This window comes from Amblyomma maculatum, chromosome 10 (genome assembly GCF_055883805.1).
Source record: "Amblyomma maculatum isolate TAMU_Amacu chromosome 10, ASM5588380v1, whole genome shotgun sequence".
NCBI lineage: Eukaryota > Metazoa > Arthropoda > Arachnida > Ixodida > Ixodidae > Amblyomma > Amblyomma maculatum.
Genome location: NC_139353.1, coordinates 31762613 through 31777636, shown reverse-complemented (window position 1 = coordinate 31777636; position 15024 = coordinate 31762613). Strand labels below are relative to the sequence as shown.

Below are 15024 nucleotides of genomic sequence, written 5' to 3'. Positions count from 1 at the left end.
ATACGCGCAGAATACCGCATTAAAGACCTTTACAACTAATTTTCCTACCTCATTTGAGTGGCAGTTTTTGTTCAGCTCAGTCATTTTAAGTCATACTTAGGTTGCTGCAAAGGTTTATTTTGATTAGTTATTTTTGATAAGCGGTTATTTTACCACGCTATTTTAAGCCAACCCAATTTTTCTGCGTCATTCTAAATCAATGTCCATTTCGTAAAATTTTAATTTTAGCCCACATTGATTTCTTTGACTAATTCAGCATTAGTAAATGTCAGTCATTATTCACAGTCTTCAGTTTAATTGCATTCATCTCTTCAATGCACCACCAGCTACACATTAGTTAAACTTAAACCTGACTAATTTGTCAAACAGCCTTGGCGCACTTTTTTTGTGTGGGGGAGGTGGTTCGGCTAAAGGTTGCATAGCAACAATCTCTGATGGGTTCGCTTTCTTAAACATTTTAATGAGTAACGGAGGCATTTGCAGCTTTACACACAGTTACAAACAGCAGAGGGCTAGAATGAAGGTCCCTGCACCACTGCCATGCACGCTTGTATTTCCTTTGTTCATTGGCTAAGCATTTCAAATACAGTACACGATTCTGCGATGTACGCTGGCACAAATTATAGTGCCAAATATCATGCGCGAAATGTAAATAAATGCCTACAAAATCGCTAACGTCTTTAAGACACACGTTAGGTCGCACGTAACTGTGGGGAAAAGAAAGGAAACGAAACGAGCAGTTGCATGCACACTGCCTAAGTGTGAACACTCGGTCGGCTGCTACTTGTCCCGCTCCATCTTTATTAGCCCACACGAGTCTTCTATTTGGATCTCTAGGAAATGCAAACATCATCCAGCCATTTTGGGAAACCCCTGCAGGAGTTCGCACAGGGCGCCGAATGAGGTAAGGCCGCCCTGCATGCATGCCACAGAGATAAGTAAATAATTGAAATTGCACAATTCTGATCTGTTGTATCTGCAAGCTCAAAAACAGGTACCAGGACGCTCTGTTTAGCTTTCACTGCTGAATGACACCTCTCGCATTTATTTGCGGACAAAAATAAACACCGAAGATGCTTGCCCTACAACAGGTTATTTACCGCTGCACTTAGCGCACTATGTCAAAAAACAACAGCAATAACAGTGGCCGACAAGCGACGATCGCAGATAGTTAAGGCAGACATATATCGCAGATTTGCTCGGCACCCATAAATTTAAAACTGTAAACTTTAACGCAGTTGAATGGATATTGGAATCGCACTGTCTCTACTGCCGCAAAACCGCGCCTGATTGCGCCGACGACGAAGAAAAAGCCGAAAAGCCCACTACCGCGGCACAATTCTGGGACAAATTTAGAATTTACACTCAACTAAGAACATAATTATCAACATTTAGGTACTTTCAACAAACATGGCGCTCAATGCGTTTGGGGAAATTTAAACAAATTAGTGTCAGTCGAAAAAAACCCTAATCATGGCTGGTTTTAGTCTCATGCCCGTTATTTTTTGTATAAGACTACTGAGCAATGCTTATGAAAGCTATCCAGTACCGTGGTAATAATAATGTTTAGTTTGAGTGCGCAGACAAAACATATCATTCGAATTGCATGGCGGAAGCGGTTGGAACTAGCTGTAGCCACCAGGGCAACGTTGGCCAGGGAGACTGCGAAAGGCTCTCATAACGGACGAGTGTCACAGTTAACTGTTAAGATTTCTCAGGCCCATTTCTTGTGCATGTTCTTTCGACAGTGCCTATTTGCACTCAATATTGCGCTTCCTGCATATCGCATTAGGAATTTGGTTAAGCAGTCCACCATGTGGACCCACGGCGGTGACCGTGAGAGCTCTCAACTACTGATACCGCTCATGACAACCACGTTTCGATGTAAGCGAAACACTGAAACAGCCTGTGAAGGCGCCTGAAATAATATACTGATTACGCCACTAACCGCTGTTATCACGAACAGAGCTTGTCGCGAAGAATGTATGCGGTGCGATGGCGCCTGAGTGCGAAAAACGTACGATCTGGCTGGCCAGATTCATGCAACATACTTTTCGGTCTAAATGACGTTTCAAGAACGGCACATAAAAAAAAAGCAGAAAGAAACCAAGAATTTGTTTCAGACATAATAAGCTTACTAGACATTATTAAATCTTGTCAAATGTTCAGAGCCCATGAAGTCCTGCACACAATGGAGACTGCATTTCAACATGGGAATCCCCTTCGCCAGATTCACAACTCTGGCGATGCATCACGAGCTATATGGTGTGGAAATTAACCAAGAACAGGCTAATTTCACTTCGAAAAAGTGAGCACTGCTCTTTAGAACAGTTCATCCCCATTGCTTGTATTTCCCCTCCCGAGGTTTATGTTGGCGCGAAACTTTGAGCGAAACACAACGGGACACGAGGCAGAAACACACACACAAACTCACGTATGAGCGCACATATGTTTCTGTCTAATTAAAGTTTCCTCTAGTATTTGGCATGTTCAACTGTTAACACTTAATTTGTTTGTGTTGGTGCATGCACTTTTGCTGCCGTATATCCTTTTCTGCTAGGCAAGTTAATCTTTCTACAGCAAGCTCTAAAGACATCACCGACTGACTGTCACGGATAAAAAAATTAAAGGGGGGGAGGGGGTGCAAAGAAAAGCTACACACATAAGATACCTAACTTTGCAATGGTTTTTGTTAAAGATGCTGTACAAGATTTGTACTGACAACTCCTCAATCAGTGGATGCATTCACTTTTATGTATTTCGACATTGGAAACCCATCAACAAGCATGATCATGATTTGCACACATCATCAAAATGAGGAATCAAAAATTAATAACACCCCAACCTCCATACAATGGATGAACAGTTCATATATAGTGCCGCAACTCTTATTTCCACACATAGATATTACACCAGAGTTACATATGTCTCATCAGCAACAGATATGGTAGGCCCCGGCTAGCACTTTAAGAAATAGAAACCACTACAGCCCAACAAAGTGACGAAAATCGTAAAATTATACATTAGTAGTGCAAAGGAAGTCTTGTTTCTCAATGAAAGATGGACACAGAAAAAAATGCACTATAATGAGCACCTCTGTGAGGAAATATCATGCACTGAACAACATGTAGGTTATTTTTCAGCAACATCCAACATGTGGTCATGCGTTGGGATACACTGACGTGCTTCAGCGTGCCTTAATTTTCAGAGCCAGATTAACAATATAAATCATTTTATTGCCACTACAGCATGCATTCTGTCCATTTCGGGCAGTACCATTTCTTTTCACTGTAATCTTAAAACATGTTTTGGTCAGTTCTCAGTCCTTTCAAGCATTCCAATGTACTATGGGCAACGAGATTGTGAAGTAATATATTGCACATTACAGCAACTAAGGTTTGACATTACCAGAACAATCAAAGAGAATAACAGAAAGAGACGCTGTGTAGGAGTGCTTTGCCTCCAGATTAACACAGATAGAATGGAAGACAAGAAAGGCACGCAGAATATACAGACTCCACCAGCAGCTCAAAGAAACACAAAAGCACGTAACATGAATGCAGGATTCGAACACTTGCTAAACATGCACGAACCTATAAAGCTTATGAAAGCTGGCCTACCACTGTAACACACATTATTTACAAGAGCGACAACACACTAAATGTAAAGACAGCCGTGAAATGCACATCAAATCCAGCTTTACAAACTGACAGCACAGTTTATTTGATGCCTGCATGCTGTGATTTTTTACTGAATACACAATAATTTTCGGAATGGAAATCACAGGCAGCTTTTTGGATAAATATACAGTTAAGAGTGGTATGTGCCTAATGTACACCTCACCATGCAACCTACTTCACAAAATAGGCTGTAAAAGCTGCAAAGTTAACAAGCGCCTCCATAGTGCCCTCAAAGCAGACAATGTCACCTGGATGGTATTCATCCCTAATAACGATTGGGGGCCGCTTGGAGAAGAGGCTACACTTGGCTGTTGAGCTCCTTTGCATGAAGAACCGTCTGATGCAACCCAGCTGCTCTAGAATCTTCAGCAGATCCAGTGTCTGCACGCAGGGCTCAATCTGACGGGAAAAGCCATTCCGGAAGTAGTCCTCGGTCACACCAGGATGGTCCATGACATGAGTCAAGACTACCGATAGGTACTGCAAGAAAATTGGGCGGTTGAGCGTTCCGTCGGGCTTCCGCCACAATCTTGGTATGTACATTATCTTCTCAAGGCTCTCAATATTGATGTTTTTAGTCATTGCCTCATAATAAGTTCGTTTGAGGCTGCAACTGTTGCTGTCTCTAGTCCTCCGTGCGGCTGGAGCTCTCCCAGTGAGACCTCTACTTGCAACATCAGTGCCTGCACTGGAAGTGCCAGCATCCTGTTTTTCAGCACTTTCGACGTGAGATGTTGAGGGTACCCTGAGCGAGGAGTTCGGCTCGTTCTCTGCTGTATGGTATGAACGGTCAGCAACATCCATACCGATTTCGGCAGCCTTCTCTGCTTCATCAGCTACATCAGGTGCTGCCATCTTTCTCATCTTTGCTCTCAGCACGTGCTCCTGTTCACCAAGAGCCGAAGCGTAGGCTTTCATGTCTTTTGGGATCTTGAAAGAGCGGACGACCCAAGGCTTGCAGCGCTGGACTGCGACGTAGCGAATGCACGTCGCTCCAACCTGCATTATTGTATTTTTACTGACCAGAAAAGCAAGGTGGAAGTCCAAAGTGGCACTGCTCATGACCGAATGAAAGGTGTTACTGAGATCAGAATAAGGGGCTCCGAGCTGTTCCCTTTTGAGGATAAAGTAGTAGATTTCAGTTCCAACTTGGGCATCTTCCTGAGTTTGCCCCTCAAGCATGTACACATTGGCGAGCCCTTCAGCCGTCCAGGAGGTATCACAGAGGTTTACAGAGTGACAGGCACGCTGCTGGCAAACAATCTTATCGTACAGTGGATTACGGATTTTAAGAGAGTACGATTTGTCCTTTGGCTCTTCAACAGTCCAGCCCGGAACAAGGTCCTCATCAACGAGTGAAAAGTCAAGCCTGCACGACTTGATGATGGCGCAGTCCTGTGGACGTGTGCAGTTGTACTGGAGTGCTTTTGTCATATCCTGCCTCAGCATGTACAGGAATGAGCGAGATGTTTTCGCGTTGCTGCCTGCCGCATCAAAGTTGAGGCTCTTTGCCTTGTCGCTGAGTGTTAGTTCTTCTCCAAAAGAGCTGTCAGTAAGTGCCGCCGGTGCTTTCCGTCGCATTGTCCATCCACTCAACAGACCGCTGTCGAAATCGATAATTGCCTGAGGCACTTCCATGTCATAAGTGAGCTTGTTCATGAGTTGCAGAGTCATTAGTAGTGGCACATATACTGGCTCAATGCAGCTGTCAAAAGTATACGCTTTCCCATTCCGGTGCCTGGCCAAGAAATCGAGCAGAAACTTACTCATTTCTGTGAAGTGCGCCGGAGTGAAGCGCCGCGTCATTTCATATTTGAACCTTCCAGACAACACAAACGGCAGCATGGGCAGGTTGAGAGAAATGTACAGTTTCTTTGCATGACGGGGCTTCCGGCTGATGACACCATTGTGCCTGAGCCGAGCAGTCACGGAACGAACAAGTTTGTCAGGGTATTGCTCGTAAATTTTGTACAGTATCAATGCCCAGTTGGTTTTGCCATCATCAGCAGCGAGAGATGCCAGAATAACCATTGCCACAGAGATGAAGTGGATGTCGACTATGTTGTGAGGCTCCGAATAGGACCAGCTCTCGGACTCCGCTCGCCCACTCACGACAATGTCATAGTGCTTCTTCAGCTCCTCCACAGTGTTGGGAAGGGTGATAGCTTGATGCCGCTCTTCTGAACTTTTGCTGAACTTTATCATGAGATGATCCAAGACAGTTCTGAACATTGACTCCCATTGTTTTTCATCCGATTTCACTGGTTTGGGCCCATGGAACATCTCCACTAGCGTCTGGTCCTGCAGTGCTTCACAGAAGAAAACTGAGGCATTTGCCTTGGTGGCTGGGTTGAGTAGCATAAAACGAAGCCGCCTCTGGCACGCCCGGGAGGTCTTGTCTTTGCTCAGAGAGGGGAAGCGCTCATTTAGGACATCTCTGATGACAGAAAACGGCACCACCATCTTGTCTAAGTGCCGGTCCAAGAACCAGGAAGAAACTTTGCACATGAGAAGAACTATGTCTTCCTGCGATGTCCACGTTACCCGCATGGTTTTCATCTCCTTCAATGCAGCCTGGTCCTTGTCGTCGTAATACGGCTTGCGGACTGCCGAACGTTTTCTGGGCTTGAGGACCCGTGTGATGCTTTCACATTTCTTGCGTGCCAAGGTTTTTTTCTTAGGTTGCTGCTCGCACCCTGCTTTGTCAGCTCCTTTCACAACAGGCACAGCCAGCGGTGCGCTGTTTGGGTCTTTTGGGTAGTACACAGATATCCGGGAAATTGTTTGCGCTCTTCGGTTCTGCTTTGGCAGATTACCGCTTCCTGTATCCTTGGAAGCTCTGTCCAAATAGCTGAGTATCTTCTGGAGGGGCTTTGCATTTTTGGAAGTCCCTTTCTCACTTTGAGCAAAATTCAGGCCCGGCTTTCCGGAAACCTGAGAGGGATAAACCCAGTTTCTTTTGAGGTGCGCAAACAATGCTGAATCAAAGCCGGCTGCACCGAGCTGATCTCCGGGCACCGTGGCATCGTCCTGTTCTTCTCCAAATTCCCTGTTCCTGCAAGCTTCAATCATGGCTGGCTTGTGGTACAGATTCTGCAGCTCAATAACCTGTCCTTGCTGAGAGTGTGCTGTTCCAAGCGGTGTACACAAGCAAATATTCTCCACTTCCAGCCAAAACTGGTTAACATCTAGCTCAGTCTCGAGAAAATAATGCCTCATTGGGTAGCTAACGTCGGTTGAAATTTGATGATAGCCAGGGCGAGAAACGGTCGTGTCTTTGATACACAAGTTCCGGTGAAGGTAGAGGAAAACCTGGTCTTTCTCCTTCAGCCGGTGTGGCCCGAAGGTGAGCATACCCACATATGCCAGCCTTTTTACTGTCTCATGGATTGTGTAGATGTACCTTCTGGCAAAGAGTAGTGCATTCCTCAGCTTCGCAGGCAAGCTCCTGATGAGGTAGTGGGACCTGACCTTGTCGTTTAAGTATTCTTCAAGTCCTTCAATCTTGTGTCTGACTGTGCTGATCTTGACAAAGAGCGAGAGTGGAAGGGAGAGCAGCATGTCCCCGAACAAGACCCATCCTTCAGGCGTGCTTGGACTCTTGGTCAACGGAGGTATGAACATCTTCCAACTGACCTCTTTCTGGTACTGTACAGGAGACAAAGGGTCATCAGGTGATGGCTCCTGTGGAACGCCGTCATAGGTGTACAGCAGGTAGTGCATGAAGACATAACAGAGGTGCATCTTGCGAAACTTGGGCTGTGACCCATTGTAACGCCCCATAGCAGGGCTGTAGACCATTTTTGCACACTCAGTTTCAGGCGCAGGACTGCTGCGGCTGCTGTTGTTCTCTGACTTTGTGGGTTCCCTCTGGGCAGAAAAGTATTTAAACTTTGCTTGTTCCACAGACATCTTGACAATGTTGTCCTCCATGGTCATGTTTGGGAGGCCAATAAACCTTAATTCCTTCACCCTGTCTCCCAGCCTCATGACGATCCGGAACGACTTTAGGTACCCCCCCTTACAAAGCTTGTAAAGCAGCCGCTCGAGGGAAACCTTGTCCAGCTTCATCGTCGAGCCCTCGTCCTTTTCAACCTTCTGCAACACCTTTAGGAGCTTTGTGATGTTAGAGACCAGCTTCTCGGACCTGACATATTCAAGTATCCTATTTGCCCTTTTTAGCATCCCGTAGGAGGGAAGCATACGCTGCAAAGATCTCCGGTTTACAAAATCCGAAGAGCCTGGGAAGCTGATATGCGAAGTTGGGTTCACTTTCTGGAACCAGCAATCCGAGTATGTCTCAACAGATACATTTAGTGGCTCAGAAGCGGATGTGGCCTCACTCTCATTAAGCAATGAAACAGCTGGGGTTGACAATGTAGAATTGTCCTTGCTCTCTTTGGCTTCTTTCGATTCCTCCTGCACTCCGAGTGCTTCGGAGGCTGTTGAGCTCTCAGTCATGGTTGCTTCTTTTGTCTCATCTTTTCCTGAACATTCTACTAGCTCTACTTGTTCCACTTTTCCTGCTGGTTCAGCTGCTTCACGTTGTTCTGGTTCATTTTCGGGAATGCCTGGTGTAGCAGTTTTCTTTTGCCTCTTTGCAGCTGGAGGTTCTGCCCTTGGCTGCTCAAGTAATCGCTTCTTCTCAGCGGCAAACTTCTCGTGTACATCAGATTTCGTGGCAAACTCTGGGCAAAAGTACCTGATTACACGCTGCTTACCAACATCTTCCTTATATGGCACCACAACCTTTTGAGTTATCAACCCTTTCTGAAGATTCCGGATTTCCAGACGGGTTGTCAGCATAGATGTGGCTAATTCACGCTGTGTCATCCCAGCAGTACCAGAGTTGTAGACCTCCCTGAAAGCCTGGTCCAAGCGAGGCCTATCATAAATATATTTTTTCGGTTCAAAGATGAGGCAAGCACTTTTATCATCCAGGTTCTCTTCAGTGTCGTCTTCTACATCATCTTCGTCATAAGACTGGACCAGCTGAACAAACCGAACAGTGCGCATTTTATTGTTGTTTTGCGTGTACCACTGGTCAGGGGTCGAGTCAGGATAGTAGTCCTTGAATGGCATAGAACATCGCTGCAGGTATTTGCACGACGAGGCAGTGATGAGCTTTTTGAACGCCGCAGGGCACATACCCAACTCACTAAAAAGTTTGGTTGACACTTCGCGCTTGTTTGGCTTGGTCTCCAACAAAGCACATAGCTCCTTCAAAAGAACTTGGCTCTTTGTCTTGATCTCAACAAAGAAACGCGGCAAGTGGAGAAGAAAGCCAATCTTAGAACCGCCATTTTCGCATGTTAGGACAAAATCTTGCTTCGTGATGAGGTTTCTCTGCACCAACTGCTTGCGCATTACAAACATGCTCGCGTGGGTCAGGTTGAATACACGCAGGTCCAGTGCGCCTTGTGTTGTCTGGCCGAGGTAGCGAGAGCGACCGATGCGCTCCAGGATGCAGTACTTGTTGTCAGTCAGGTTCAGGTCTTTGGTCGAATTACAGGGTCCGACAAGCGCTTGCTCGCGCGTTAACTGGTCAGCTACTATGACCAACCTGTTTCCCCATGTGGCCATAACTTCGTCAAGTTTGGGGCAGCTCTGTCTGATACTGTCGCTGATGTCTTCGCGCGTGTAGAACGTCGTGCACGAACCACGCTGCCCGTCTTTGTTTACGATTTGGATGGGGTATGTGTCAGGTGGAAGCACAGCCGGTTCGATAACGTAGCCCGTGTTAGGATCGACGTTCTGGTACCGCTCGTAGATGACGAGGTCCATGCGAGGCTCCTTGAGCGCGTAGAAGCGAAGTCGGGACTCTGGAACGAGATTTCGCCAAATGAAGGCTTTCGAGTTGTCGTCCAGGGAGAGTGGGAAATTAGGCCGCCGCCGCAGCCGTACCCAAAACGCTTGTAGCGTGATGCCATCGAGACCTTCCAGTGCTATCTCGTCGATACAGCACGAGTAGAAGTCGTTTTCGGTGGCCATCGTTACCTCTTCAGTAAAGCCTAACTAGAGTGAACTAGAGGCACTCTAGCTAAACCATTGGCCAAATATGCCAAACGCGCATCATGCCATCACCAAAACACTGTCAACAAGCTACGCGCACGCCATACATCTCGGAAGGAGTCTTCGGATTGTTCTTGATTGGGCTGACATTCAAGCCATAGTTCAAGCCAAGGACTGAATTTAGTTTATCTAAATTTAAAATATAAGCATTATATTGTTTCAATAAATTGTAATACGTTGACGCACAAAAAGTTGAAATAATTAAAAATATATGTAGTATCCCCGCATCCCTGTAACCAACTGGTAATTGACTCGGATTGGATATATGTTGGGTAGGGTAGCCAGCAGGACTTCATTGCTGGCTGGTGGTAGCGGGTTTTGCTGTGGTGGTAGCGGTAATGCCAGTGAAGTGATTGTATCGGATCTGCGAGTAAAACACCGGTAGAATTGGAGTTCCTGAAGAAGGAAGGTAAGCGCTAAACCTGTACAACCATGAATCCGTTGGTTATTTGCGCATATTCGTGTTCCTTTGTGCTTTGAATCTCTGAGCGTCTCTGACCGCGCTGTGCGTTTCACAAGACTCCTTGTTATTCCTTTTTACAATTACTTGCACAGTCACCACTTAATTATTGTGTAATGTACTTAATGGTATGTAGAGTAAACACCGCAGCAGTTTAAGTGTAAGCGAGGCCTTTTTAACCCGCTCATGCTGTAGTAGCTTAGACGGCAAGTATAAACTATTTACCTGTTTTGTTTTGTCTGATATTGCCTACATTTTTTCTCGTATAGCAGTCATAGCTGTGCGTATTTCAGTGAGTTGTAGCGTTCTTGTAGCTCAACATCTTATCGCCTTCGTTTTGCTTTGTGGGATCAAAAGTTTGGTAGCGAACTTGTCATGCTAGCCACGGTCCGTGTTCAGTTCACTGCACTCCTTCGTTGCCTGTGGTCGCCACTGCAGAGCGCCACTGCAGAGCACGAAGCCGACGTTTTGAAGTGCTTTCAGTTGCGTGTGGTTCGCGTGAGTTTACAAACTCACTTGAACTGCGCAATCAGGTCATACGTGCATTTTACACTTGTTGCACGGTTGCCACTGTTTCCTGTTCTGTGATAATTTTTGAATCTCGCATTTTGGTGTCTTGGTGTTTGTAAAAAAGAGCCCTGATTTTGTGGTGAACTAGGCGCTTTACCATCTGTGTCAGCCTGTGTAGTGCAGTGCCGATAGGATTAATCTCTGCGACACTATTTATTTGCTGGTGTGTTTGCGGCACTGCGGAAACGAAACATGTATGGATCGAAATAATAGCTCGCTGTTGGTTTTCTTGAAACAGCAAGAGTTTGGAGCACAGCGGGAGCGAAACATATATGAATCGAAATAATAGCTCGCTGTTTTTCTTGAAACAGCAAGTTTTGCGCCGTTTACTGTGGCATGTGTGTTCATCAGAGCATGACTTGGGCACAGAAATGGAAGGTGAACATGGGAGCAATTATTATACAGCGCCAAATTTCCATCCCTAAAACCATGATCACTTGTCTGAAGAGAGGTTATAATAGTAGAATTGCTTTGGTTAGGTTGGAGATGTGTGCTGTATCCATCAGTTCTGATGACGGTCGGAATGTTGCATAATCATCAGTAAACATTTCATTACTGTGTCTATGTCTTGGTACAGAAACAGTGTGCATCCAACATTTCAGCAAAGCTAATGTACATGTGATACTCACAGTTGTAGACCTTGCATAGTAGGGCCAAGATAAGATCATGAAGTTATGTGCTAGCCTTGCATTGCATTCACATTTTAAAGCCTGTGTCTCATGTGGAATCAGCATTGACTAATACACAGAGTTCAGGCAGTGTAGAAAGAGCACTGAAGGCAGTTTTTTGAATAAAAAGTGCATAATCAAGATGTAACTGAAGGGCTATGAGGTCAGGTTATCGTAGAAAACTAAAGTTTTGTGCATCTGAGATGTCTTCAAAATGCCAGTATCTGTTATCAAAACTGCAGCTGAGGAGCATTGTAGGGGTTCTCAGTGCCTTATTACTGCTTTTTTTAGTTGTGTGATGTGACATAAACCCTTTTTTGTTCTCACAGTTTGAACTATCGTTACTTAAACTAGCTTCAGTTTAAAAACTCCAGAGCGGCACGCGGTAAGTGGCGCTGCAGTCAAATCGGGCTTTAGCAAGCCAGCGCATTGCCGGCGGCTGCATGTGTTTCAGTGGCACGCGCGACAGTTTAAAGCATTGATTTGGCTTTTCGTGGAATCTAGCGGCTTTAGGAAAAGTGTTAATTTTGTATTTCTCTTGCTTTCTTTTCCTTCTCATATTTCACCATATTGAGATACATATGCCATTAATGGGAGCGGCGTGGTGTGCAAAGTTGCCACTCCACCTGTGACGATAACGAAAAGAATAAGAAACGAAACACTTTATTATCTTTGTCTACAAATTTGTTTTGAAATCCTGCACATGTCTGTGTTCTAGCCACTATATCTGCATGTAAGAGGAGTTTCCTTCATGCTTGAAGGCCTCTGTCCGCAATAAAGTAGTCGGCAGACGGCTAAAGTGCACGCAAAGGACTCAGTCTACTCAGTCCTAGCCATCCAAAACCATTAGTTTCCGAAAATCCTGAAATAAGTCTCTGCACGCTGTGAAGAACTTAGTACGACAGCTCAAGAAGAAAAACGAAAAGGTATACACAGCATGCTCGTCTACTATTGCCCTTGGTTCCATCCCTCGTCAAGTTGTCAGGCTAATCTGCTCACCGCAAAGTGAAACACCAACTTGCCTGACAGCATGTGCTGTCCTGAACCGGGGGCACTGCATGTGTGTAGGACTGTGCATGATTTTTTTTTTTTTCGTTGGTGTGTGCACATGTATGTTTTAGAGCTCTACAACTGCAAAAGTGCAGACTCAAAAATCGATTGCCTGTCCTGCTTTCAGCCCAGTAGAGGTGAAATATGTATACCATCAGCTAAGTCAAGTGTTTTATGCACATATATCACTGTCAAGAGTTAATGATAAGGTAATTAAGTAATAGCTAGTATAGAAAGGCGTGTAAAATTTAATGAGTGAACCATGTGATATATCTTTGGCTAGCTACTGACGATCACAATTGTTACACTGTTGCTTAGTCATTGCCATACAATGCAAAATGGTGCTTACGTCTGCTGAACTAGGTTTGAACACTTGAACACCACCAATATTTTCTGCATTTTTGAGTGCACACTTCTGAACGGCCTTGAAACACCGTCACTGTGGGCCCAAAAGTGCAAAGAGGAAGCAGTATTTATTGCTTGACCGTGCAAATGCACGGGAGAGATTTACAAGCGTGTCAGTCAGTTTTCTTGGTGTCCTTCTTGGTGTGGGCTATAAATGCTGCCCTTCACCCACTTTGCCCCATCACGCTCCAGCTTTCGCTGCTGTTCCACGGCTTCATTCAGGAGCTTGTTTCGACCACTGCGCCACCTCATCTACTCCAAAAAGTGGCCTAGCACCGTAGGAGATGCACAGTGGAGGTGGAGAGTTTCCAAACTGAAGCTGGTTCTGGTAACATTGGTTTGAACTGATGTGATTTCATCTCCAATTTTTTTTTTTCTTATTAGAAAGGTGCTTTTGCTTCACGAGCCACTGTCATAAGAAACATTGGACTTGAGTTCTCCAAGTCAACTGAACTGTTTCTATGTTAATGATTTTTTTCAGTTGGATAAAAGATGGGAGTCCCAGCCTTCTTCAGGTGGTTAAGTAGGAAATACCCGTCTATTGTTGCCCACTGTGTTGAAGAAAAGGTAAGTTTTTCATTGGGCTGTATTCCGAGTTTGCGTACGTTTCCAGGAGTGTCTTTTTCGCACTTTGTCTGATTGGTGAAAATGCTGGAATCGGAAGTGGTGGCAGTTGAATTGACATCTTGTTCTGAGAGCATTTCCATCAATTAGAGGACTCGAAGCGAGGGCGAAAATGGCACAAGCAATGAATGCGGGACAATGATTTATAGCTTTTCTTTTTTATAGCATGTTACAAGTCAGGGTGTCTAGCAACTGGGAAAACCGGAAATTGTCGGGGAAATTTTATGCACCAGGAAAAATTGGTGAAATGTCAGGGAAACCATCAAAAATTTCGCCAAGGGAAAATGGCACGACACTGCAGTGCATTTTCATTTTAACTTGGCGCACAGCAAGTATGTTATTCATGCAGATTTTATTTTGTACTGTCAGCGCGCGTCTCCCACGCCGCGTCGCAAGGTGAGGCACGATATATTACTTTGGTTTGGTTTGGTTTGGTTTGTGGGGTTTAACGTCCCAAAGCGACTCAGGCTATGAGAGACGCCGTAGTGGAGGACTCCGGAAATTTCGACCACCTGGGGTTCTTTAACGTGCACTGACATCGCACAGCACACGAGCGCATTGCTTTTCGCCTCCATCGATATATTACTTTGATGCCAACGCATGGATGAGCTGCCACAATAGAAGAATGAATACGCATGTGAGGTGGGCATTCAATAAATTATGCAGAAGCTGGTTTTGGTTGTTTGGTTTTGTGGAGTTTAACATCCCAAAGAGACTCAGGTTATGAGAGACACCGTAGTGGAGAACTCTGGAAATTTCAACTACCTGGGGTTCTTTAACGTGCACTGACATCGCACAGCACATGAGCGCCTTGCTTTTCACCTTCTTGAAAACCGGCCGTCGAGGCCGGGATTCGATCCCGCATCCTTGGGAACAGTAGTCGAGCGCCCTAACCACTGCGACACCCCGGTGGGGTAAATTATGCGGAAGCGCTGCGTGAGCATAGTATACGTGATTGTACTATAATAACATGTATAATACTGCCATGCGTGCGCGCAGCCGTTTGGATTGGATGGGCTCGGCTTTTTTGCTGGGTTGGCAGCTCGCAAATTTCGAGGCTGGTATCAGTGCGCTTTTACTATACAGTAAACTTTTGATGTCCTTAACGGCCATTAACACTAATGACAGCCTTTTTACTATTGTAAATTGCGGAATATGATTAATAAATAGCTTTTTGTTGGGTATGATTTGTCTATGTTCATTATCATCAGCAACTACATTTTTTAGCCTCTTCACTCGTCTAAACTTAAATAATCAGAGAAAACCTGGAAAAGTTGGGGATTTTGAATATAGTGGTTTAAGACACCCTGCAAGCATTGAGAGGCCTTTTTTAAGGTGCATTATGTGTGGCACTTGTATAATAATTTTTTTTGCATCAAAGTTTCAGGAAGTAGAAAAGTGTCATTTTATTCAATAAGGACAAACTGAAATAGTAATAAAACCTTTGCAGAAATGGCTTAATTATTCCAGGGATTAGGTGAGGACATAAGATGAA

At 45.0% G+C, this 15024-nt stretch overlaps 2 protein-coding genes across 2 annotated transcripts in view; one reads left to right on the top strand and one right to left on the bottom strand.

The window, feature by feature from the left end:
• LOC146176066 (general transcription factor 3C polypeptide 1) lies at positions 1-9827 on the bottom strand. The gene has a single exon (XM_084582390.1). The coding sequence runs from the start codon at positions 9669-9671 to the stop codon at positions 3852-3854; it is 5820 nt and encodes a 1939-aa protein (XP_084438516.1). The 5' UTR covers positions 9672-9827; the 3' UTR covers positions 1-3851.
• Positions 9828-10032: 205 nt separating this feature from the next.
• Positions 10033-15024, top strand: part of LOC146176065 (5'-3' exoribonuclease 2-like) — a 92162-nt gene continuing 87170 nt past the window's right edge. The window contains exons 1-2 of the mRNA XM_084582389.1: positions 10033-10161; positions 13387-13472. Of these exons, the coding sequence (XP_084438515.1) occupies positions 13398-13472 (75 nt within the window). The 5' untranslated portion in view covers positions 10033-10161; positions 13387-13397. The remainder of the gene's footprint in view (positions 10162-13386; positions 13473-15024) is intronic.